Raw genomic sequence first — 24909 nt, forward strand, 5'->3', positions numbered from 1 at the left:
TAATCTCATTACATGCCAGACTAGAAACCTGGGAACCAGAACTTGGAAATATTTTCATTTCTATTTGTCAATTTTAAATGTGGGAAAATAAGGAAATAGTGGTGGAGTGAAAAAGTAGTCATCCTTCTGACAAAGGCAACTGTTGTTGTTTTGATAAATGTCATTCCATCCTTTTTGTAGTTTTTTTAAAATTTATACAAGTGAGATTGTATAGTTTTGCTATCATCATAATATCCTCAAACCCAAAGCAGAACTAGATGTCTCCTTCCCTAAACTATCTCTTTCATGTTATCTGGATCATTTCGGATAACTCACTCACCAAACCAGGAACCTGGGAATTGTCTCTGACTTCCCTCACATCTCTTCAGATCCTAAGTCATGACAGTTACACTTTCTAAATATTTTTGGCTACCTCTCTCCCTTCTGTTACCACTTCTGCTGGTCAAAGCCCTCAACGATTTTTCCTTGAACTTCTGCAATAATAGAGCCTGACTTTAGCATTATCCCCTTCAAATTCTGCACAAGTGTCGCTTGGATGATATATTCCAAAATGCGTATCTGACCATGTGCCTTTCCTGGTTAAAGGCCCTCAAGCTCGTCATTGACTCCCCACTGCCATTAGGCTAAGTCCAAGCTCCTAAGCACGGCCTGTGTACCTCTCTGTGGGCAGAGCCTTTGCCTGCCTCTCCAGGTTCGTGTGCTGACACTTCCTGTCCCCTTCTTTATGTCCCACTATCACTGATCTCCTTATACTCCCCGCTCCTAAACCTCCTTCCTGCCACTGTGTGATCTGTTCTTATCTGTGTGCTTCCCGCAGGCTTCCCTGCTTGGAATGCCTTTTCCCCCCTCACTTATTTCTTAAGGCAGGTGAGCTGTTAGCTCCTCCTCAGAAACCTTACTCTGACTCTTGAATATCCCTGTCCCCCAAGCTGGACTTTAGGTACAAATCTCTGTCATTACATTTCCTCCCATTCATGTATTCATTCCACCAACTAACCAACAGTGTTCATGTTGGGCAGGATTTTAAGCACTGGGATACAGCAGACAATGAAAAAAAAAAAAAGCTCCTGTCCTAATGGAGTTTATATCCTAGTGAAGGGAGGTACATAATAAGTAGGTGGTAAAAACAAAAACATGTGTCAGTAGCTATGATGAAAAATAGAATAAGAGGGATGGAATGTTCTGAGGTTGGAGAGGAGGCTGCTGCTTAAAGAACACGGTCAGGGAAGGCCTCATTGATCATGTGGCCTTTGAGCAGAGCCCTGATGGGAGCAGGAGTGAGCCACGCACACGTGAAGAAACTTGTGCACGAGTGTGCTCCGTGTGTCCCACGATCAGCAAGGAATGCCTGGTGCTTTCAGCACGTGGTGAGGGGGAACGAGGCGGAAGGTGAGTTCGAGAGCTAATGACAGCCAGAGTCAAAATCTGACATTTGGCTTTTGCTCTGAGACGAGGAACCATGCATTCTTTTGTACAAAGTGACGGTATCTGACTGTGTGCTAAAAGATGACTCTGACTCCTGGGTTGAAAATAGAGTTGGGTAGAGAGAGGTAGGGCTCAGAAGGGGCGGAGGCATGGAGACCAGATAGGACGTCGTTGTAGTAACCCAGATAAAAGGTGATGGTGGCGTGGGCTGACCAAAGTAGAGCCAGGGGAGGTGGTGATTAGTGATTGGAGTCGGGATATATTTTGAAGGTAGAGCCAACAGGATTTACAAAGCCTTGGATAAGGGACATGAGAAAAAGCAGGAGTCCAGAATGATTTCCAGGTTTTGTATCTGAACAACAAGAAGGGACAGAATTGCTGTGAAGTGGGGGGGAAGATGGCAGGGGAGTGCGGATTTAAGTTTAAGAAGCTGATCGGGCCTCCAGTTGGAGATGTTTAGTAGGTAGTTGCAAGTGTGCTTCTGGAGTTCAGAGGAAAGGTCTGCGCTAGAAATATAAATCTGAACGCTGTCAGGATTTAGATGTTTCAAAGGTATGGAATCAGATGAGAGAGAAGATAAGATGTGAGATGACAGTCCTGGAGCAAAGAAAGCTTTAGAGGCCAGAGTGGTGCAGAGGACCCTGCAAAGGAGCCAGAGAGTGCAGGCGCAAGCGGGAAATGCATCTTACAGGGTGGGGACGATAACCTGTGTCCACTGCTGCAGGCAGCTCAAGGTTGTGTTGTAAACCTGCTCATGTGTCTTTGTCTCCTTCAGTTGGCTGAGAACTCGAGAGCAGACACATTCAGCAGTGTTGTTACTTGCAGCTTTGAAATCAGTGAGATATGGGCATGCCATTTAATGGCTATTTTTCCTTAGGCTGGTTCTCTCAGTCTCTTTGAACTTCAGTCTCATCTGTAAAATGGGAAGGTTAGAGCATCTTGTAAGAATCAATGAGATCATCCAGATGGCATACCAAGCAGAGCCCCATCCAGGCGGTTAAACCCGTGCCAGTTATCATCATGATTAATTCAGTGCACCCAGCCCTTCCTGTTCAGCAACATTTGCTGAATGAACCAGTGAATTGCATGTTCATTTTAATATTTCATTCAAGGCGTTTCCCTGTGTGCTTGTGAAGCGTTAACGTGGCATTTCTGGGGGTTCCTCCAGGATTGCATGCTGACCCTCACCAAGTGTTTCTGCTGGAAGAGAGGAAGGGGAGTCCTTGGACAGAGCTGACGTGATGGAGCTCCCCAACTACAGCCGGCAGCTGCTGCAGCAGCTTTACACACTGTGCAAGGAGCAGCAGTTCTGCGACTGCACCATCTCCATCGGGACCATCTACTTCAGGGCCCACAAGCTGGTCCTGGCTGCTGCCAGCCTCCTGTTCAAAACCCTGCTGGACAGCACAGACACCATCTCCATCGATGCATCCGTCGTGAGCCCCGAGGAGTTTGCCCTCTTGTTGGAAATGATGTACACCGGCAAGCTACCTGTGGGCAAGCACAACTTCTCCAAAATCATCTCCTTAGCCGACAGCCTACAGATGTTCGACGTGGCTGTCAGCTGTAAAAACCTTCTGACCAGCCTCGTAAGCTGCTCTGTCCAGGGTCAGGTGGTGAGGGATGTCTCCACACCATCCTCAGAGCCATCCAGCAAGGAGTCAGAGAAGCCCGAAATGGAAATCCTTTCCTCCGAGAGTGCTGGAGAGCATCACGCTTCCCCGGAGGTCTCCACTCCTCCAGGGGGCCCCGTGAAAGCGGAGGTGAAGCACGGGGTCCATACGGCGGGTCAAGAGATGAGAGTGGATCCTCCCGCTGCCCAGGAGGTTCAGGGGGACACAGACACCCCAGTGTCTCACTCAGCTGAAGTTTGTCCCTCCCACCCTGTTGTACAAACCTTTATTGAGGCAAAGGAAGCAAGCACAGAACAAGGTAATATTCACTTAATCGTCGTTTTGTAACCTATCCTTCTATTACTGGACTCAGTGACCTTTATGAGTTTTTTTGTTTCATTGATAAATTTATCAAAGACCACTGTTAAATTGGAAACCAAGATCCTATGCAATAATCGTACGAGGGCATTCTTCTTTTAAGCACACCTGTGGCTTTAAGTGTTGGAAGCCTGAAGGTGAACCACAGAGCAGAGAAGCAGTGTTGTATTGAAATAACCGTGTACCATTTTTTATTTTTACCCATTATCTTAACTAGGATGAAGATGATGCAAAGGAGGAAGCTGTAAGAAATGGTGTTTTCTGCTGCCCATAGTTGACATGTTAGATACCATTTATAAATGCAGTGCATGACCTCAAAGTTCTCAGCTTAAACTTGTAAAAACCATTTAAGTAATCAGCCACTGATTTTTTAAATTTTGTTTTGTTTTACATTCAGAGTATGAGGGGAAACATTACCAGCTGAATTTTCTTCTAGAAAATGAAAAAATCTTTTCAGATGCACTCTTGATTACCCAGGATGTTTTAAAAAGACTAGAAGAGTGTTCAGAAATTAAAGATGTGCAGAAGCAGGTAGGTACCATGAGTTTTATTTGTTTGCTGGTTTCATGTTCTAAGGATAGCAGATCAGGTATCAGGGTCTCAAAACCTTAAGCTTTTTTTGGGGTGGTGGGGCAGACATTTACCTCCTAAAAGGACAATCTTGAAAAGTGCTAGGCAAGGTACTTTCAAAACAAAGACACATTTTGATCACTAGGTGAATCCCCAGTTTTGAACCAGGATACTTAACTGCAGTTACCATTTCCTCCTGATTAATCAGGGGTAAAATGAGGCAGAAGGTAGTCACAGATAACCCCAAATCATAAATCAAATAATAGAAACAAAAAAACAAAATAATCATAATTACTCAAACATGGTACAAAAAGGATTTAATATAAACTTACATAGTAAATTGCATCCAGTGTTTAGGAATACAGTCGCTATTTTCAGACAATAATGGGGAACTTTTATTGAATACTTAACTTGTGCTATACTTGGTACATATGTTAGTTATCTCATTTAATCCTCAAAAAATCATTGAAGTGGATACTATTTTATTATTTTATATCCCTGTTTTACGGATAAGAAGAACTATCTCAAAGAGGTGCTATAGCTTGGCCAAGGTCGCAGAGGTCGTGAAACTAAACTCTGAGCGAGAAGTCAAACCTAAGCATTCTGGTGTTAGAGCTCTTCTGTTACACTGTGTTATTGCCTCCCACCAGGGTAAAAATGACACGCATATGTCACATATGTATAAATGTTTAGTGCTGTCTACAGAAAACTGCCAGCTGCTTGCCATCTCTGTCACTTACTTGACGTTTTCTGCTTTTTCGTCGTCTCAGTGAGATGCGTGCCCACCAGTGGGCTCCCTCACACCTGACGGGGCAGGACCCCACGGCCGCTGTAGGGCCCCCTCGCGTCCCCTTCCTCGCGGCCTCGCCTCTTGTCCTGAGGGGTGCTGGCAGAGTGAGCGGGCACCGCCCCGCAGGCCTGCCCGTCTGACTGGCGGGTCCTGTGGGGAGGCCTCCTCTGGTGCTGTGGGCAGTTTAGTAGCCGTCGGTTACTGTTGGTGACTGAGTTGGTAAGGAATCCGCCTGCAGTGCAGGAGACCCCGCTTTGATCCCTGGATCTGGAGGATCCCCTGGAGAAGGAAATGGCTACCCACCCCAGTCTTCTTGCCTGGAAAATCCCATGGACAGAGGAACCTGGTAGGCTATGTAGTCCATGAGGTCGCAAGAGTCTAAAACGACTTAGTGAGTAAATCACCAGTTACTATTCATCCAAGCAATGCATGCCTTCTACTCTTTAAATAGTTCCCTAATTCATAGCATGTTACTTTTTATTTTATTGTTTAATTTTTAATTGGAGGGTAATTGCTTTGTGTTGATTTCTGCTGAACAACGCAAATCGGCCCTAAGTTGTGTGTGTGTGTGTGTGTGCGCGCGCGTGCGTGCTCACATATGTGTGTGTATGTGCGTGTATGTGTGTATGTGCATGTATATGTGAGCGCGCGTGTGTGTATGTGTGTCCCCTTCCTCTTGAGCCTCTCTCCCTCTGCCCCACCACAAGCTGCTTCTTTGAAAAAACAAATTCAAGGTCAAGTGTTTACCTCAACCATGGTTTACTGACAATTGGCTGTAAATTGTTTTCTTGAGAGATAAACTGTTTACAAGACTGTGTGGACCCTGATGACTCTCTTAGGGGAGGTTTCGAGTTGTAAATCCTTGGCACTCTTTGTACTGATTATGCAGAAGGACATGATGGTTTTATATTTTTGCACTTGGATGTTCTCTTAACAGTGCAATCCATCATTTTTGTCACTAGTTTGTTACCTCGATAGCGTACAGACACACCTCTTCGTTTTCTCTCTCTGACTTCCTCTGCACTTGGGTTACCGAGGAGCGTTATCATTCCTTAGACCAGCAGTCCTCAAATTATTAGTGTCACCTGTGTACTCACTTAAACGGAGTCTTGTGCGTTTTTTTTTTTCCTGACACTGCTACCTAATAGTGTCTGGCACATAACAGGTGCTCAAAAAATATCTGCTGTACAAGGGTTCACTCAGCTTTTTCCCCTCCTCCTCGTCCTAATCCTTTGATGGCAACAATGTTAATAGTGCTTTGCAACAACACCGATTCTCCCTGAGTGATCTTTATAGGATTATGTTATTTCTTCCTCCGGTTTTAGAGGTCAGAGTAAGAGCTCTACAAAACACTTGGTGGCTACATTTAAAAATGATTCTGTTTTATTCTATAATAAATTGTTCAGCTACAGAAAGAAAAAGGGAAAAATACTCTAAGAACATAAGATTAAATTAAATTAAACATAGGGTTGGAGGAGGAATTCCTTGGTGGATTTTCCACATCCAGCGCAGGGGTCCCAGGTTCAGTCCTTGGTTGGGGAGCTAGGATCCGGCAAACTGCGTGGCAGGGCCAAAAAAATGTGTGTACACGTGTGGTGCGAGCCAGCAAGAGAGAGTTGGGGGCCCTCGCCTCGTGCACGGGCCTGTACGCTGCTTTCTCGCTCTTGCTCTCGCACTCCCACTTTCTTTTAGACAGCTTGAGGTATGATTGACATACACCAAACTGCACATGTTTAAAGATGGCTGTTTGCTAAGTTTCAAAACCTGAAATCATCATCACAATCAAGATAGTAGCCATGTCCATCCCCCCTCCAAAATATTTTCACATCCCTTGGCAATCCGTCCATCCTGCCCCTCTCCACCTGCCCTTCCCCAGGTGACACCGGTCTGCTTTCTCTCTCAATGAATGTGCATCTTCTCGAGTATTATGTAAATGGGGTCCTACGGGCTGTGTTCCTTTGGGTCTGGCTTCTTGCATTCAGCGTAACTATTTTGAGGTTCACTCCGGTCGTTGGATATTCATTCATTTTTATTGCTGAGCAGGGTTCCATTGTATGTATATACCATTTACTTATCCAGCTCTAGCATTTAGTAGCTCTGGAGCAGGAGATGGCACCCCACTCCCGTATCCTTGGCTGGAAGTTTCCGTGGGCAGAGGAGCCTGGTGGAGCATAGTCCATGGGGCCGCAGAGAGTCAGACAGGACCGAGTGACCGAGCGTGCACACACCCCCGTTTACTAGCCTTGTGACCTTCATCGGGCTTACGCTCTGTAAGTCTTAAGTCCCTGATTTGTAAAATTTGGGAGTGTTATCACCTACATCCTAGGGTCATTGTGAAATTAATTAAGATTTATGTAAAACTCATACTAAAATGCCAGGCACATAGAAGGAACTCAACAGGGGATGACTGCTGTTGTTTGCTGATACATTAACTCAGTGTTTTTGGACCCAGTCAGCCTTGAAACTCCTTTTTCACTTAATACCTTATAATATCCTAGTACTCTGGTCACTTCCTTTGACACGAGATGGTTTGCTGTTGATGTTTAAGCTTAATTTGCAAGTCATGCTTTCAAATGGGTACCATTACCCTTGAAAGTAGTTACCTGAACTGCCGGTGTAGTGTCTCACACGAAGCCATCAGTCTCTAGAATAACAATTCAGTGTATATAAAATGATCTTGTTAAAATGTACGCCTCCAGACCACATTTCCAGAGTCTGAATCTTACATTCTGGTAGAGCTTGGGAATCTCCATCTTGAACAAGTTCCCTGTGGATGGCTTTTTTGGTACCTCTAGACTACGTTTTGAGAAGCATTGTTGGAGAAGTTAACAGCCCACAAAGCTCTTAATGTGTGATGGCAGATGTCGCAGCATCTATGCTGACAGCTCTCAGTGTTTTGAGGAGTTGCTCAATACCCATTTTCCCAAGTGTTATTCTTTGTTTTCCTCTTGATTCAGCAAATATTTACTGAGCAACTGGTATGTTCCAGGCATTGAGCTTGTTGCTAGGGAAAAAAAAAAAAACCTAAATAAGGCTGGATCCCTATCCTTATAGAATGTCTTGACAGCAAAGAAATCCTGGCACATAGATAATTCTTTGAGAAGTGTGCACAGAAGTCAGTCACACAACTGCCAGAATCCCCCAAAGACTTCAGTGTCAAATCTAGATTTAGAACTGTTCACTTGGACCATCATTCTGTATTTCAGCTGCAGTTGTAAAGGTTGTTTGGAGAGTTTGTTTGCTGTTGTTCTGTTTATATATTTCTTGCTCCCAGATAGCTTTGACTGTTTTTTTGGTGGTGGTGGTGGTTATTATTTGATTAATCATCATCACATTTAAAAAAAAAATTAGCTTGGGCTTCCCTGGTGGCTCAGTGGTCAAGAATCTGCCTGCCAGTTTGGAGGACACAGGTTCGATCCCTGGTCCGGGAAGATCCCACATGCTGCAGAACGTGTAACCCCGTGCACCACAGCTACTGAGTGTGTGCTCCAGAACCCAGGAGCTGCAACTCCTGAAGCCTGTGCACCCTGTTCCACCACAGCCAGAGAAGCCGCTGTAATGAGAAGTCCACGCACCACAGCTGGAGAGTGGCCCCTGCTCGTCGTAACTAGAGAGAAGCCCGCTCAGCAACAAAGAGCCAACACAGCCGACAATAAATTAATAAAATTACATAAAAAAAGCCCAATGTTAAAAATAATTTACACTTAGATGTGTAATTTTGAGACCTATTAAGGCTTGTAAGTGATATTCTGATTGAGATGGACCAGTCAGTTCCTATTTTTTTCCTAAAAATCAGATATGAGATCGGCAGCTGGCCTGGATTGCGTCATGGGGGGACACACGGACCAGCGTCCTGACTGTTCTCTTTCCTGAGATGAGTGATGAGAGGTGGCAGAGCCGCTGCCAGAGCAGCGATTGCAGCAGCGTGAGAAGGGGCTGGGCCGCTTGAGTTCTGTGACACCAAAGCCAGAGCTGATGAAGGAGAAACCTCTTGGGTGTTGGGATGGGAAAGTGTCTTCCGCGTGTCTTTATCTCAGTGTAGTATCTCTGACCCATCAGAAAAAGCAGGTACTGACCTAAAGGGCTTTCTGGCTGAGCTGAGTAAGAGAAAAGTGTGAAAGTGTTAGTCGCTCAGTTGTGTCTGACCCCAGGGACTTTGCGACCCCAGGGACTGTAGCCCACCAGGCTCCTCTGTCCATGGGATTTCCCAGGCAAGAATACTGGAGTGGGTAGCCATTTCCTTCTCCAGGGGGTCTTCCAGAGCAAGGGATCGAACCTCCACCTCCTGCAATGCAGGCAGATTCTTTCCCGTCTGGAACCACCAGAAACTTACACTTTTTTTTCAGCCTTTAGCTAAAACTTTTAATTGTCTACTTTGTTTATTCTTAGCCGTGGCCCTGCTTTTTAATTCATTGTGTATATAGCAAAGTGAGTCTTTGACTAGAATAAGGAGATATCTCTTTCTACTATTGATTTCCTGCTGTTTGATCTACTTTTCACCTAAAGTTCTGGAAGGACTCCCCAAACCACAGGCCTGGTAGCATCCTTTTTTCCTCCACCTTTGTTTCAAAGGCAAATAACATTGAAGGCTCTTATGTGAATCTGATGTTTTCAACTGTGTCATGACTTCAGGGGCTTGTTAAGTGCAGGTCTGCGTTTTGTGAACTGTGCTCACTGACAAAGTAGGGTAACTTTCTTGAGAAGTGAAGGGGTAGGATTCACTTTACAGATCTAGGAGAGAGAAACTTAGGTTTTTTTTTCGAATCTCTTCTAATTATCAAGTCTAAGATATGCAGCTACAGCTCAAAGGGCTGGTGGTCTTATGGAAAGGGAATTTCATTTAGTTAAACAAACATTTATTAAGCACCTATTGTATACCAGTCTCCGCAGTAATCATTGAGACTGGGAGGAATGGTATAGATTGTCTGGAGGCTACCCAGTGTTCCATCTGATGTTGATTCTATTAAGTCCAATAAAATCCAGTGAAGTGGATTTGGTCACACTCAAAGTCTGGAAGATGAAACTGGGCGAAGGAGGCATGCCAGGCCCGTGGAGTGAGCTGGTGTTTCATGCTGGTGTTCTGCTCACCAGCCATGCAACCTTGGGCAAGTGACTTCACCTCTCTGACGCTCCTTTATAGCCGCGGTGATGCCTGCAGGATGTGACGGGAGGAGTGAAGTAGATGGCACGTATTGCACCGCGTCTGGGGTGGTGCTGAGCTGTCGTGGTCTGTCTCGTTATTACCCTGGTCTGGCCCTCAGCATTCAGGGAAGGCATGAGCAAACAAGAGTGTGGTGTTACCAGACAAGTCCAAAGGCAGTAGGCAGACAGTTGGGAAAATAAGTAAATGCCATTAAAAGATACGAGTGTAAGGGAAAGATTGAGTCATTTTTTTCACAGACAACAGGGAAAGAAAACTGTTCCATCTTTAAATATATTGACCCATATTTCACTCATAGATAAAAGTACTTTGAGTACTTGTGTGACCATGAATTGGTATGAATTTATTGAAGTACTTTTAACTCTAAGAATCAAAGGGGTTCTAAATGTCTGGTTGAAGAATAAAAGTCTGTTTTGGTTCATTTTCCCAGAGTTCTGTTCCGTGATAGCAATCAGTGAGTTCCAGCCTGTTGCAATATGTGACAGCCTTCTGTTTAGGCAGATTCCCTATTTCCAGAAAGGGGCTTACTCCGCTGTGGAGCCCCAGGCAGCCTAGGGGGCTGATGGAGTTAACAGGTAACTGCGCTGGCTCCGATGCAGGTCCAGAGTAGGTTCTGGAAGAAAGAGCAGGGAGCAGGGCCGTCCAACCAGCTGACTGCTCGCTCCTGGCCCTTCTATCAGCCCAGCCCCGCTTCTCTTCCCAGATGGCCACCCTGGTGTCACTGCTGAGCAATGAAGTTAACAAATGTTTTAATTTCACTGCTGAGCAGTTCGGCAGAGGAGGAGACGGCGGTGAGGATAATGAGCAGCTCATCAGATCCCACCCTTGATGGAAACTTCCCCTCCCCGCCGGCTCACAAGATAATGCAGACAAATTGGATGCTGAGAGGGGCAGACTTGGGATATCTGGAGAGCTTCGGGTGAACGAAAAGTGGTCTAGGATTCAATGAGATAGCTGCAGGCTGTTACCAGCTAAGTGCACAAGATGGGCGGAGGAGGAAATGGAAAATAAAGAGGAAGAGGCAGGTTTAAAACTGAGGGTATGAGCAGTCTTGGGTCTTTAGGAGACCTATTCCCATGCTCCTACATTGAACAGATCTCTCTTAAACTTTAGCAGCATTAAAGAACAAGCATCTATGCCCTCACGGTTTCTGGGGGTCAGAAATCCAGGCACAGCTCAGCTGAGCCCTGGCTCAGGGTCCCTCACAGGGCTGCACTCAGGGTGTCGGCCTGGGCAGCAGACACACCGCGGCTCAGCGGGGGGCGTCTCTTCCTAAGCTCACTCATTTGCCCGTTGGCCAGGGACTGAGTTCCTTGCCACGAGGGCCTCTCTGTTGGGCACCTCCCAGCATGGCAGCTTGCACCCCCAGAGCAAAGATGCCGAGAGAGTCCACACAGGGACGAGACGGCAGCCACAGCGACCCAGCCTCACACGTGCCGGCCCAACACCTGTCCCATATTCTTCTCCTTAGAAGCGAGTCACGAGGCTCAGCCCAAGGGCGTGAAAACCTGGAGGCAGGCGTACTAGGAGCCATTTCAAGAGGCTGCCTGCCTCAGGTCCCTACTGCTGTCAAAGAAGAGGCGTTCTAAAGAGACTGTAGGCCAACTGCTGAAAGCCAGAAAGTCTGAATAAATGAGAGCAAAGAGAATTAGGCATTCAACTGGTATCTTTATCTTATTTATTATTTTTAAAATAGAGACAACGATTTATCTTTTGTTCATGAAAGTTACTTACTCCAGTAAAATCTTAGTGTGGATTATGTATTTTATCTCTGTTTACTTTTGGAGATGACCAAAACACATAGGAACCTTTTTTTTTTTAAGTTAGCTTTATGCAGTCCTTTCTGATCAGAAAACAAGCTCGAGCAAACTCAAGAAACACAGAGTCTGACTCATTTATAATCCTGTTTATTTGGGAGGCAAAGAAGATCAAGTCTCTCTAAACAATAATTTTAAACATGTAATTACTGTCAGAATATGTAATAGCTGTCTGGGTGAACTTTGCCAGTGTACATATTTATGAGATCCTTTTGTGTTGTATATATTGCTATGTGTGTGTGTGTGTGTGTCTAGAAAATCTTAAATTTTTGTTCTCTAAAGACTCTCCTTAGAAAACTATTTTCTTTTGTAGTATCAATACTAAAAAAACATCAGAGGTAGTTTTAGTTTTGCCAAGTAGGAATATAAAGATTATACATAATGCTATCCACATGAAATTAAGTTTTGATTACCAGATTTTTCATTACTGCTGAGATAAAAATATGAATTCTGCCTTCCAGTTGGCCTTCTTCCCATCTGCATGAGAGATGCTCAGTTGAATGCTAACATTGTTTATTTTACCCCTGGAGTCACTTTTGTGCTCTAGGTTTCAGAGTCGTGGAGGTGAGCTGGGTGTGAGGCATGTGGTGCTGAGACCCCTGGAGGATCAGGTACATCCAGCAGACACTGTGACTCTGGATTGAACAGAGTTCAGGATGAGCACACTGGTTTTCAGGGCTGTCTGCATAAAGCGACATGTGTGAGAGCTTTTCAAAAGGAGAGTGGATAAGGGAGAAAAAACAAAGTTGAGACCAGTCTTAGGCATTGCTTTTGGTTAAGGATTTGAAAGAAGAACTGTCGAGGAAGGCAGAGGAAGAGTGGCCAGAAAGGCACTGGACTTCGGACTTCCCTGGTGCCTCAGACGGTAAAGCGGCCGCCTGCAGTGCGGGAGACCCGGGTTCGATCCCTGGGTCGGGAAGATCCCCTGGAGAAGGAAATGGCAACCCACTCCAGTATTCTTGCCTGGAAAATCCCGTGGACAGAGGAACCGGGTAGGCTGTAGTCCATGGGGTTGCAAAGAGTGAGCGACTTCACTTCACTTCAGAAAGGCAAGTTCTTACCGAAACACTTCCATGTCAAGAAGTCAGAGAATTGTGTTGCAGAAACGATAGTAACATCAAATGTCATAGAAAGGTCATGACGGCGGGGATCATACTGTTGAGGGCCTGCTTGCCCAGTCCAAGGAGCATAGGATTCCTGACTCATCTCTTTCTGGGCACTTGTTTTCTGCAGACCATAATGGGATGCCTTGAGGGTGAAGGACAATCAGCATTTCAGAGAATCCTGGATAAAGTAAGAAGTGAGAGCCTGGATGTTCAGACCGTTGTGTCCCTGTTGCGGCTGTACCAGGACTCCAGTCCTGCAGTCAAGACAGCACTGTCAGACGGAAAGCCGGAGGCTGTAGAAGCAGAGCAGCCGAAAGGTAGGAGAAACCCCACCCACCCGAGTGACTGCATTTTGCTCTGGGAAGATGCTACAAAGCTTACTTGAGTGATCCCATTTTTTCAGTGGCTTAGTTATTGTTAAGTGGTTTGCACATAAATTTCTACCTGTAGTTCCATAGGCTGCGTGTTAACATACACAAACTGAATTTGAGTCTTCATTTCTGCCCCCTAGTTAACTAAATCTGACACCTTGAAGTTGCAGAATATCATTCGTGTTCTCCTGCCCTTCAAAAGCCACACATCCAAATCAGTGTTTGGCGTGCCCAGGGTGAACTGGTTTGCTGACAGCACGTAAAGGCTGAGATTTCTCTCGTTTGGGTTAGGTACAAAGCGGTGGCCTTGCCAACCAGACGTTAACCTCTGGCTGGCTCTACCGCTTTGTGTTTCGACAGATAAATGAAACATTTTCCCTTTCATAGAAGAGTTTAAACGGAATAATAAAGTATTTTCCTCTCCAAAAAGAGATTCTGTGTTCGGGTGCTCAGAATAGGCTGAGAATCACTTTACTATTCTGTTAGATCTCTCTTGACAAACCACACTGTCATTCTCTTCAGACTGACTAGCTTTTCCTGTTCGTCTCCAGCTCTTTCTCCCCCAGGGAGCGCAGAGGAGGGAAAGACCTTGTCTGTCCTGTTGCTGGAGCACAAAGAGGGCCTGATCCGGTGTGTGACACAGCTGAGGCCCATTTTGGAGTTCCTGGAGACAGCGGAGGAGGAATTCCTGCCTGGCTCTGAGAAAACGGTAACTGTCCAGTGTCTCTTGCTCCCTCCTGAACTCATGTGGCACAGAGCACCATTTCCCCTCGCAGTATTGCTTCACATACTGTGCGGAAGCACCTTAAACTCGGGTTCTAAACTTCATGCCTCCTGTATCCCCTGCGTCTTTAGATGCATGGACGGATGACTCTCCCCGCTCTGACTCCGTGAGATTTTGATATACATTTGCCCCCAAAAGAATTAGGTATGTGTGTGTTCAGGCACATTTCTAATTATTATGACACTTTTTACAGAAATGATAACACTCTTCATCTTTAGAGAAATTGGGAAAGCAAGCAGAAAGGAAGAAACCTAAACGTCCCACCATCTCAGCACTCAGAGATCGTCACTGCTAACATTTTGGAGCCTGTGTGCCTGCTTTTCTTGTTTAAATCACCCTGGGGTGGGAGTACTGTCTAGTTTTGTGAGTTTATTTTTTAATTGAATATATTGTGAATGTGACTTCCCTGGTGGCTCAGATGGTAAAGCATCTGCCTACAATGCAGGAGACTCAGGTTCAGTCCCTGGGTTGGGAAGATCCTCTGGAGAAGGAAATGGCAACCCACTCCAGTACTCTTGCCTGGAAAATCCCATGGATGGAGGAGCGCTGTAGGCTACAGTCCATGGGGTCGCAAAGAGTTGGACATGACTGAGCGACTGCACTTTCTTGCACTTTGTGAATGTGTTTCCATACCTACAGTGTGGATCCCGGTAGCTGTGTTCTGTTCTAATGCCTATACCATGATTCTTTAATGCTTTCCTGTTGGGCATTCGTTTCTTATTTTTTGCTATTCCAGTATTTTGCTATCATAAATGATGCTGCAGGGAACATTTTGCACACAGATCTTTGCATACATCTCAGGTTATTTTCTCAGAGGAATTTCTAAGAAGTAAGATTTTTTGGAAGAGAGAATATCAAGTGTTTGATATATATTGCCAAATTGCCCTTCAGGAAGGTTGTACCAATTTACTCTCCCACCAGCCAGCTGCTAAAATCCTCATAAAACTGCTAGCATGACTTCTCAAGTCAACTAGATAACTGTACTTGTTGGTGTTATCGATTTCAACTTTGTGCTAAAAATATTTTTATATTGGGAAGGAAGAAATAGGGAGACAGAACTTTCGTGGCATCAGACTGTGGGAAGTAGCTTCACTGTTCAGGAGAGAAAATGTTTATGAACCATGGGTGTGATGGCTGAGTGTTGGACTGACAGTGAGGGCATGGATCCTAGATTTTCTTATTCTCGATGATATTGCATTGCCATTTTTTTCATATAAAATGGGAAAACTCTTCATCTCAAAATTGTATTTTGAAAATTATATTTTTAAAAATTTAACTCCTTTGAACTTTTTGAGAAAGATGATATACACAGAGGATAAGATTAAACCCCTATTTTCTCCTTAGACTTCAGATTAAGTGTAATTTTAGGCACTCAGCTTAAGTAAGTTGCTTCTAGCTCTAGAAGCATCCCATTCCTTGTTAAGTGATTTCATTCAATTACTCATTCAAACTTTTTCCTTATTAGCTAGATTGGATGTGTCCTCTGAACTGTTTCATTATCTTGGTAAAATAGCACTTATAGGTAGAGCCCAAACTCAGCCTCGTTCTCGCCTGGCAGACCACACTGTCATTTTCTTCTGTCACTTTCAGTTTGCTTGACAGAAAGGGCTGAAGCAGAAGAACTTAAATTAGTTATAAATCACAAAAGCACTTCTTAGGATTGGGGTTCCACCAGAGCTTCATTAAGCTACTCTTTCCCACGAAGATTGAAGCAACACCATAAAGCAGGAGTGCAGCTGTGAGTGTCGGTCACACAGGCACGGTGCTTTCACACCATCTGGAGCAGGCTGTCTCGGGCCTTTGGAACTTTCTCTCTTCAGGAATGATGCTAATCATAAGTACCTTGGCCCTTCTGTAAACATACCTTGGGTTCTGTAAGAAGTGGTAAATAGGCATTTCTTTATTTCAGGATTGGAAACAGATACAGAAATAGTAATTACTATAGCTGCCACTTGTTTATTGTTTTCTGTGTACCAAGCAGTGTGCTGAGGGCCTTTTAAGCCTTCTTAAATTCTACCCTTGCAGTAACTTTATGAAGTCGTGGGTATTACCCTCATTTAAAGATGAAGAAACAGAGGCTGTGGAAGGGTAAGCAGCGCACCCAAAGGCACAGTTGCTTGGGGCTGGCACTGGAGCCCAGACTTCTAAATAAAGCACGTCTGGGACTTCCCTGGTGGTCGGTGGTTAACATGTCACCTTCCAGTGCAAGGGGTGCTGGTTCGATACCTGGTTGGGGAGCTAAGATCCTACGTGCCCTGTTGCCAAGAAACCAGAACATAAAACAGAAACAAGATGGTAGCAAATTCAGTAAAGATTTAAAAAATGGTCCACATTAAAAAAAATAATTAATAAGTAAGTGAACATAACACATCTCTTAACCCCTGGGCATCTTGGTTCCTATTAATATTGGTAACCACTGTCATTTACTAGCAATCACTTGTCCTAGGAGTTAGGCTTGGCTCTACAAATGGGAACTTCATTTTAGAGAATCCTCATAACAACTGTGCAAAAGAGTTGGTATTGTTATTTTCTTTTGCAGATGAGGAAAATTAGTTTTAAAGACTTAAATAACTTGCCCAAGGTCACAGAGGGCATACATTTTAGAACTTGGTTTCAAACTAGGCCTGTCTGGCTTAATAGTTCCTTCTCACTATTAACAGTATCCGCCTGCCTCATTTTGGATCAGGTTATCATTTAGGATCTAAGAGGTAACATGGAAATCAGAATAGCTTTTAGATACAAGCCCTTATTTTAAATTATGACTCATTTTGTAGATAGAAATCTGATATGTTTGAGACCTTAAAGAGAATGACTATGTTCTGTACAGACAAGAAATATGACAACTTGATTTATTAATATATACACGTGCCTTTCATAGATATAATACTCCTTTTACATATATAAAACCAATTTGGTTTTATACCTGACCTTTTTATTTTTAAAATGGGAGTAATTTGATAGTGGCATCCTCTGACATGCAACAGTGACTGATCTGCCTAACCCCTTTTTCCTGAGAGCTGGCATTTTCCCAAAGGAAACCTCAGGATTCAGTTACTGTGAACCTATAGACTACATGTACTAAAATAATCCCCAAAGTTATGCACAAGAACCAAGTTATATAGAGTGAGTTGCAGTCCATGAAGAATTAGTTCTACTGTAATAGGAAAATAGCTATAAAGTCACTGTCAGCGATTTGACTTTTCAGCCTTTTGCTGGAGCCCTGTGCCCTCTTGACCCAGAGAACCCTCTAGCACACCAGGGAAGAACCAGAGGGTAGAACTGTGGGGTGATGGCTGCAGCTGGTGTCTGTGGCCCCTGGAGAGGAGAGGGGTAACGAGGGACCCACAAGAAAAGTAATCCGAAAGTGCACTTTAAATCTGTTATTTTGGAGACCACAGACAAATGAAGCATCTGGGTATTCAAGTTGCTGTATCAATAAAGGAAGGAAAATAATAGAATTGCTCTGAACTTGCAACCTCTGGCCACTTTATTGAATAAAACGGGAAAACACTGTAACCGTATTTATTAATTGCTACTCAATTTCTCAATCCTTAGTGACTGAACAGACTCAATCTAAAGCTTTGATATAAACTGCTCACTCTGTCACATAAGCCTAGCATAAGAATATTTTCGCAAAATGCAGTGAGGTAAAGAATACACACAGAACTGCAGTTGAAAGAGAAAGATTTTCATAGAGCTGTTTATTTGGAGACTGTTTTGGATTTTATTTAAGCAGAATAAGGAAGAGACTGTGACAGCTAGCTCTAGAGATGAGCGGGAGAAGACTTGGAGACGGGGCAGCTTGTACTGCAGTCTTGCTGGGCTTTCCAGTGGTGTGTCAGATACACTTAGAATTGCCAGTAACTGGTGTCGGGTTGATTGCTTGCCACTGCAGGTGATTCTGAATTGCTGTGAGGGCAGAACACCCAAGGAGACAATAGAAAATTTGTTGCACAGAATGTCTGAAGAGAAGACCCTGAGTGCTGAGAGTTTGGTAAAACTGCTGCAGGCTGTGAAGATGATGTTCCCAGACTTGGGCCTTCTGCTGGAGAATTTGCAGAAATTAGCCGCTTTGCCGAGCACCACAGGTATAAGTTAATTATTGATTCTCTGGACTGGGATCACTGCTACAGAAAATGATAGCTTAAAACTCCCCATTTGGCTCCTCACTGGGGAGATAAGACGGCGTTTGGAAAGGCCACTGTGAAAGAGAAACTCGCTGCCTCCCAGTCAGTGCTTCTCAGCGTTTCTGGAGTTAGGATTGGAAATCTGAGAATTTCTTCTCCATTAAACTCCCCTGTGATGTTCCCCTGGTTCAGGGTTTACGAAAGTACGGCTTTCCGGGGCTGAATGCCTGTGGAGCAGATGGGCTCACAGACGTGAGCAGCAGGAACTCACTTCCCGCCTGGAGTGCTGTCTGCTTCCAGCAGTGCCCAGAGTGGACCACCCCTCGTGTCCAGCCAGTTTGGGTTAATGGATCCACATCCCATCCCTTAGAAAAACAACCCAGCTCTAGCCAATCCCACTCCTACCCCACCCTACCCCCATCCCAGAGCATTGGAGACTGAGATGGGTTTCAGAAAAAGGGAGTTTGGGAAGTAAGAGAACTTTTTTACTAGCTGATAGAAATAGCATATCCTTATACAAACTTGAACCATTCAAAAAATAAAGAAGGAAAGAACCTCAAATCCCACTTGATTATGTCAGTATTAACACATTCTGTCACATTATTTTTACAGTGTTGAGATACTCTACTACATTTTATCATTTCCCCCACTTTACAGTGTAACATAAATATTCTCCACATTTCAGAACACTCCCTAGAGTTCTGGGTTTTTTTTTTTTTAAGGCTGTATAGTTTCCATCATCAGGATACACAGGCTGTTTTACTTGTGCCTGTATCCAGGGGCACGTGTAACCTAACGGTGGAGTCTTATCAAGATTCCTGGGGTTTACATCCTGCCTTCTTTGGTAGCCGTATGACCCTGAGTAAGTGACTTAACCCTTCTGAACCTTATTCTCTCCTCCGTGAGATAGGGGTAAGAATGGTACCTACTCCTTCATTTTCATGGCTACTATGAGATAAATATGTAAACATTGAGCTCAGAGCTCAGCACATAATTTTGTCATTGTCTAGTGGTCAAGTCATGTCAGACTCTTTGCAACCCCATGGACTGCAGCTTGCCAGGCTTCCCTGTCCCTCACCATGTCCTGGAGTTTGCCCAAGTTCATGTCCATTAAATCAGTGATGCCATCCAACCATCTCATCCTCTGTCGCCCTCTTCTTCTGCGTTCCATGTTTTCCAGCATCAGGGTCTTTTCCAGTGAATTAACTATTTGCTCTCAGGTAGCCAAAGTATTGGAGCTTCAGCTTCAGCATCAGTCCTTCCAAAGAGTATTCAGGGTTGATTTCCTTTAAGATTGACTGGTTGGATCTCCTTGCTTTCTAAGGGACTCTCAAGAGTCTTCTCCGGCACCACAGTTTGAAAGCATCAATTCATCAGCGTGCCACCTTCTTTATGGTCCAGCTCTCACATCCATACATGGCTACTGGAAAGACCATAGGCTTGACTATACACATAATAGGCACTCAATGAATGTTGGTTGTTATCTTCTTCATCATCATCATCATCTCAAGTTTCTTAGTGGCGAATATCTTTTTTTAAATTTATTTTTAATTGGAGGGTAATTGCTTTACAATGTTGTGCTGGTTTTTGCCATACATCAACATGAATCAGCCATAGGTATACATAGTGGCAGAAATCTTTGTACACAGATGTTTTTCTTTCTTTCTTTTTTTTTTTTTTGCCTTCAGATCATTTCTTAAGGCTAGATTCCCAGAAGTGGAGTTACTGGGCCAGAGAGGAGAATAAATTTTTAAATATCTGTAGAGCTAAAGGGAATGCCTGATAGTTTTTATTTTTCTTTGCTTTCAAATAAATACGAGTTCTTGAAAGAGAGCCACTAACAGATAGACTCCGAGGGCATCTGAACAGAAGAAGGATGGGTCAGCTTCGCTACCGCACTCGCAACTCATGCCTGCCTGTACTTGGGATCACCACATGGATGCTTTACCTCGGGCCTGATGTATAATATCCCTTGAATCTGTACATCTGAATCTCTTACAAGTGCAGCCTTCTAATTACCCTCCTATTGAGCAGTCACTAGCTTCTACCACTGGGCACTAACTTTCAAAGTGCTGGTGGGTGTTATGGCCCTACAGCCCCGAGTGATTAAGTGTAGCCCAGAGGAGACACGAGCACATGTGTGTGAGGCCCCACGCCAGGAGCTGCAGTTGTGCACCAGAGGAGACCAGGCTCCCATACCGATCTGCTCCCCCGCCTGCGTTTGTAGCTCCCCTCACGTCACCTGGAAGACGCCCTTAAGGAGGCTTTGTCGCATCAAACGTTGTTGTCTTGCTAATATCCTATACAGCTCAAGCAAACCCTGATGACTATGGGATTGAACTATTGAGACGATATCAGGAGAACCTCTCTGAGATTTTCACAGACAACCAGATGTTACTAAGAATGATCCCACATGTGAAGAGTGTAGTCCCTGGAGAAAAAGAGGTAAGAGAGAGGGAGGAAGGGTGGGCAAAATGAGAGAGAGAAAAGATTAACATATATATGTATGTTTAATATATATTCTATATAAGCGCACACAGCCGTGTTCAGATATGATAGGCTAGGAAGTCAGCAGAGAAGGAGAAATAGAAGGTGATTCCGTTTCGAAGGCAGAGTGACAAGTAGGGTAGTTGTAATGTCTGCAATGATGTAAAGAAGGGCTTTCCAAAGGAGGAGTGGGAAACCTCATGTATCAACATCTCTCAGGTTGAAAGGGGTGAAGGATGTTGAAAGACTCCCCAGAAATATGTTCACTATGACGCAATGCCCAGACTCGCAGTTCTGTAACTGGACCGCCAGCTAGAAAGTCCCTTAAGTGTGTGTCTGTGCTGCATCCCGAAGGTCATGGAGAAGCTCGTGAGACGTGATGCTGGTTCCGGCGGTTTCAGTGCTCTGATGTCAGCAGTTCTAGAAAAGCACACACTGTCTGCAGCGGCCATCTGGCAACTGCTCCTGGTGGCTCAGGAGACGAAGACCTGCCCACTGAATCTGCTCATGGAGGAAGTACGAAGGGAGCCCGGCGCTAACGCTTTCTTCCGGTCAGGTAGGGTGCCAGGGACTCTGTGCTCGCTTTGCCCCCTCCAGAGATTATTGTCCGTCTTGCCGGAAAATGGAGCTCTCTTGCAGTCTTCCGCATCCCAACCAGTAGAAGTAAGGACCGGCAGTTTTGTTCAAGGATGTGGGAGTTTGTAAACCTCTTAAAGTAAAATATGGGCAGTTATTCTACACTTCTGTTAATAATATCAGTCTCCCAGCTTCAGTGCTGTTTGCCCTTCCCCTGCCCCGGCCCCGCCGAGGTGGGAGCTGGATGAAGTAGATTCTCATGCCGAAGAATTGAGCTGAGAAAAGGTGAGGAGGAAAAATGCAGCTCAGTGCTCTACTCAAGAGTTTTCAACCCCTCTTTGTTCAGTGATGACCCCAGAAAGTGCTGCCTTCGAGACCATCCTGAGGCATCACAGCTCGATCCTAGAGGCCATCCAGCAAACGGCTCAGCTCAAGTGCCTGGCCTCAGAGGAAGAGCAGCTGGCAGAGACCGTGAGAGAGGTGCGCTGGGGATGAAAACGCAGCGTCTGGGGGAGTTCTGCAGCATCGGTGCCCAGGACCGTGTTCTCTCCTAAGGGAGGAGCCAGCTCCTGTTCAGCGCCTGCTGTGGGCGGGCCCGGGACCAGGAGACATTTGTCGCGCTTTCACTCTTTTCATCCTCCCTACTCTGCGTGGCAGGTGCTGTCTCCCACATTTTACAGATAAGGGACCTAGGGCTCCGAGGGGTCAGTGACAGATCTAGGATGTGCCAACCGGTCAGAGAAGCAGCCAGGATTGGAATGCGGGTTCAAGTGACTCAGAGGCAGATTGGGTCCGTTTGTCTGAACCTAGAAAAACTCAGAGGGAACCATGATAATCTCCTGTCACATGTTCTAAGAAGCAACTTTTTTCAGAGGAAGAAAAGTAAAATTGGTCTTATTACACGCTCTGTTCTGGCTTCTAGAAAGAGCCAAAATAAACATAGAAAGAACAAAGCTTTTGCCCATATGGGGTAGCAAATAGTGCCAACTCATTTTCTGTAAGGCTTCTCACAGTGTGGCTGGCGTCCCAGAAAAACCAGGTGGGGATGGTGGGGGGAATTCACGGATGTTCATCCCAGGATCATGTGCATCTTGAGTGCAAAAGAATCATAAAGGAACATGAAATTTAGCTACAGATTCACCTATGATGCTTTTTGATCCAGATGGGCATGGCTGTGGTGTGTAGAAGGGCCTTTTCTAACTCTCCGCACAGGTGACAGCCCCACCTTGGTCTGACTGTCAGATGGGCAGAAGACGGCACACGTTTCTGTGGGGCTTCAGAGGAGAGATTCATCTGCTAGACTCTCTCCAGCGTGCCTCGCACTTCAGAGATGGGGCTTCTGCCGTTGATCAGTTTTAGCCTCACTAATTGGTCTCAGGCCTGCCTCCAGGGACATCAGGTTTATTTAGATAGACTTGAAAAGAGCAGAAATGAAATATCCCCCAAAATGAAAATTCCATTTGGCCATCTGTGGATGGTTTAGTTTTATTTCTCAGCATACTGACTCTTTCTGCTGATAGCTCTAACATTCTGAGAGGGTGGCTTTGAAATAATATTCTTGGCCTCTTTAAAGCCCCTATTTGAACCTTCTTTAAAAAGCTGAGTTTCTTTATGAAAGAAAATGATGTTTAAAAGGGTACATCTAAGTATCTAAAAATGTGAAGCCTGCACTGATCATGCAGAATTGCTTCCCGACACTGAGACCATTATATACAATGAAAAATTATCTCAGTCTTCAAGACAGAAATGCCAATAGCCACGTCCTATAGCTCTCCCAAGCATTTGATACTGAGATCTAGAAAAGTTCTTTAGGAGACTCCTGGTTTCTGAGAAGATACTTCTCATAGAAATACCTCATCGATTCCTTGCTCACACCTTTGTATATGCACAGTGGTCTTCACATGTGTCTCCTTGTTTAAATTTTGTGAATTTCCCTGCACTTGGAGAAAAGGGGGCTCTCCGCTATATGTATAGGGAGAAATGTGTTACTTATTATAGATGGGGCAGTGCCTCCCTGAAATTAGCTTTGTTTCCTAAGTGGAAAACCATAGAGAAAATCTGCTGATGTTAACCACAAACCTTGGTCTCGTGGTATTCATTTAGATTCTGAGCAGCTCCTCCGAGACAGCCAGCCCTGAAGCTTCCCTGGGAGCACTGCTGAGCAGAGCTGCGGAAAAATCCATCTCAGCCACTGAAATATGTCAGCTCCTGTGCAGCGTCCACAGATCCTCCCCAGGCCTGCAGCCTGTCATGCAGGAGTTAGTGTGCACTGGTGAGAAACGGGGCGGGTGGGTCCTATTAGGCCCCCAGCTTGTCTCCTTGTTGGAGAGAAGAGGCTGCAGTTCATAGAAGAGTTCATTCCTCACGACCTCACTTATTGTATCTGCTCTCGGATGCTTAGAGGAGTCATAGACCATAGATATGTTTTGTGTTTGTCAGAGAGAAGAGATGGCAGTGATATTTCATTAGAGTTTGATGAGGGTCCCAAGTAGTTTCCAGTCTCCCCCCAAAGAAGGAAAGTTAGAAAGCAAAGTAGAAGCCAGGACAATTTCCAGAGCCATGCGATCTCTCTTCTGCACAGGTTTCCTTACTCAGGAAAAGGGAGAGAAGGAAAGGTGGACAGTGAGTGGTAAATTTCACTCTGAAGGCAAGGACAAAGGAGGGGAAAAGCTAGCTGGAGAAGACCACCAGCCTGGAAACCAGGAGGGTCAAGGAGAGACGGCTGCCTTGCCCGAGCAGCAGGAGAAAGACCCGTCTGCCTCCCCAGACTCTGCCAAGAAGAGCTTCGTCTGTAAGGCCTGCGACAAGAGCTTCCACTTCTACTGCCGCCTCAAGGTGCACATGAAGCGCTGCCGGGTGGCCAAGAGCAAGCAGGTGCAGTGCAAGGAGTGTAACGAGGCCAAGGACTCCAAGAAGGAGCTGGAGAAGCATCAGCTGGAGGCCCATGGCGCGGCTGCAGGCTCCAGCGTCCCCAAGAAGAAGAAGAAGAGGCTCCCGGTGACCTGTGACCTCTGCGGACGAGAATTTGCTCATGCCTCAGGTACGCTCAGAAAGGCGTGGTCACGGAGGGTGATGATTCAAACACGGTGAGTCCCCTCCGTGCGGACGACTGCTGTTCTGACAGCGTGTGCGTTAAGTCCAGCAGTTAGCCTAGGTTCCCTGCTCACAGGACCGGCTGTGTAGTCCTGTATTACAATGGGTTTATAATACTTTTCACACAAATGCCGCATAAAAAACAATCACAAAAAAGAAAATGTTTTAAATCTTATAGTACAGTACCTTGAAAAGTACAGCAGTCCAGGTCAGTAGCTGGCATACAGGGGCACATTGGCATCTTTGAAAGTTCGCAACTCGAAGGTTCGTGTGTAAGGCACTTACTGTGTTGTAGTTTGGATTCCAGGCCTTGCCTCCAGGATACAGGAAGGACTGTGTAAGGCCTTAGAAAATACAGCTGAGGCAGAGGACCGTTTTCAGAAGAGCGCGAGCTTGGGACTCAGCACCCTGAGCTTTCATTTACACCCTCTGTCAAATAGGTACCCTGATTAACACCCACTTTTTTGGATTGTTATGAAGATTTAGGGCTTCACTGGTAGCTCAGCTGGTAAAGAATCCGCCCACAACACGGGAGACCTGGGTTCGATCCCTGGGTTGGGAAGATCCCCTGGAGAAGGGAACAGCTACCCACTCCAGTATTCTGGCTTGGA

General features: G+C 45.2%; 1 protein-coding gene across 6 annotated transcripts in view; it reads left to right on the forward strand.

Annotated features, from left to right (window-relative positions):
- ZBTB40 (zinc finger and BTB domain containing 40) overlaps nt 1-24909 on the forward strand; it is a 73391-nt gene that overhangs the window by 33537 nt on the left and 14945 nt on the right. For all 6 annotated transcript variants that reach the window (XM_020874498.2, XM_020874505.2, XM_020874504.2 and 3 more), the window contains 10 exons: nt 2594-3357; nt 3814-3947; nt 12988-13177; nt 13783-13940; nt 17911-18103; nt 20451-20587; nt 20984-21185; nt 21552-21685; nt 23309-23477; nt 23787-24245. In XM_020874498.2, the coding sequence (XP_020730157.2) occupies nt 2667-3357; nt 3814-3947; nt 12988-13177; nt 13783-13940; nt 17911-18103; nt 20451-20587; nt 20984-21185; nt 21552-21685; nt 23309-23477; nt 23787-24245 (2467 nt within the window). In that variant the 5' untranslated portion in view covers nt 2594-2666. The remainder of the gene's footprint in view (nt 1-2593; nt 3358-3813; nt 3948-12987; nt 13178-13782; nt 13941-17910; nt 18104-20450; nt 20588-20983; nt 21186-21551; nt 21686-23308; nt 23478-23786; nt 24246-24909) is intronic.

The sequence above is a fragment of the Odocoileus virginianus genome, chromosome 30 (assembly GCF_023699985.2).
Source record: "Odocoileus virginianus isolate 20LAN1187 ecotype Illinois chromosome 30, Ovbor_1.2, whole genome shotgun sequence".
NCBI classification, from domain to species: Eukaryota; Metazoa; Chordata; class Mammalia; order Artiodactyla; family Cervidae; genus Odocoileus; species Odocoileus virginianus.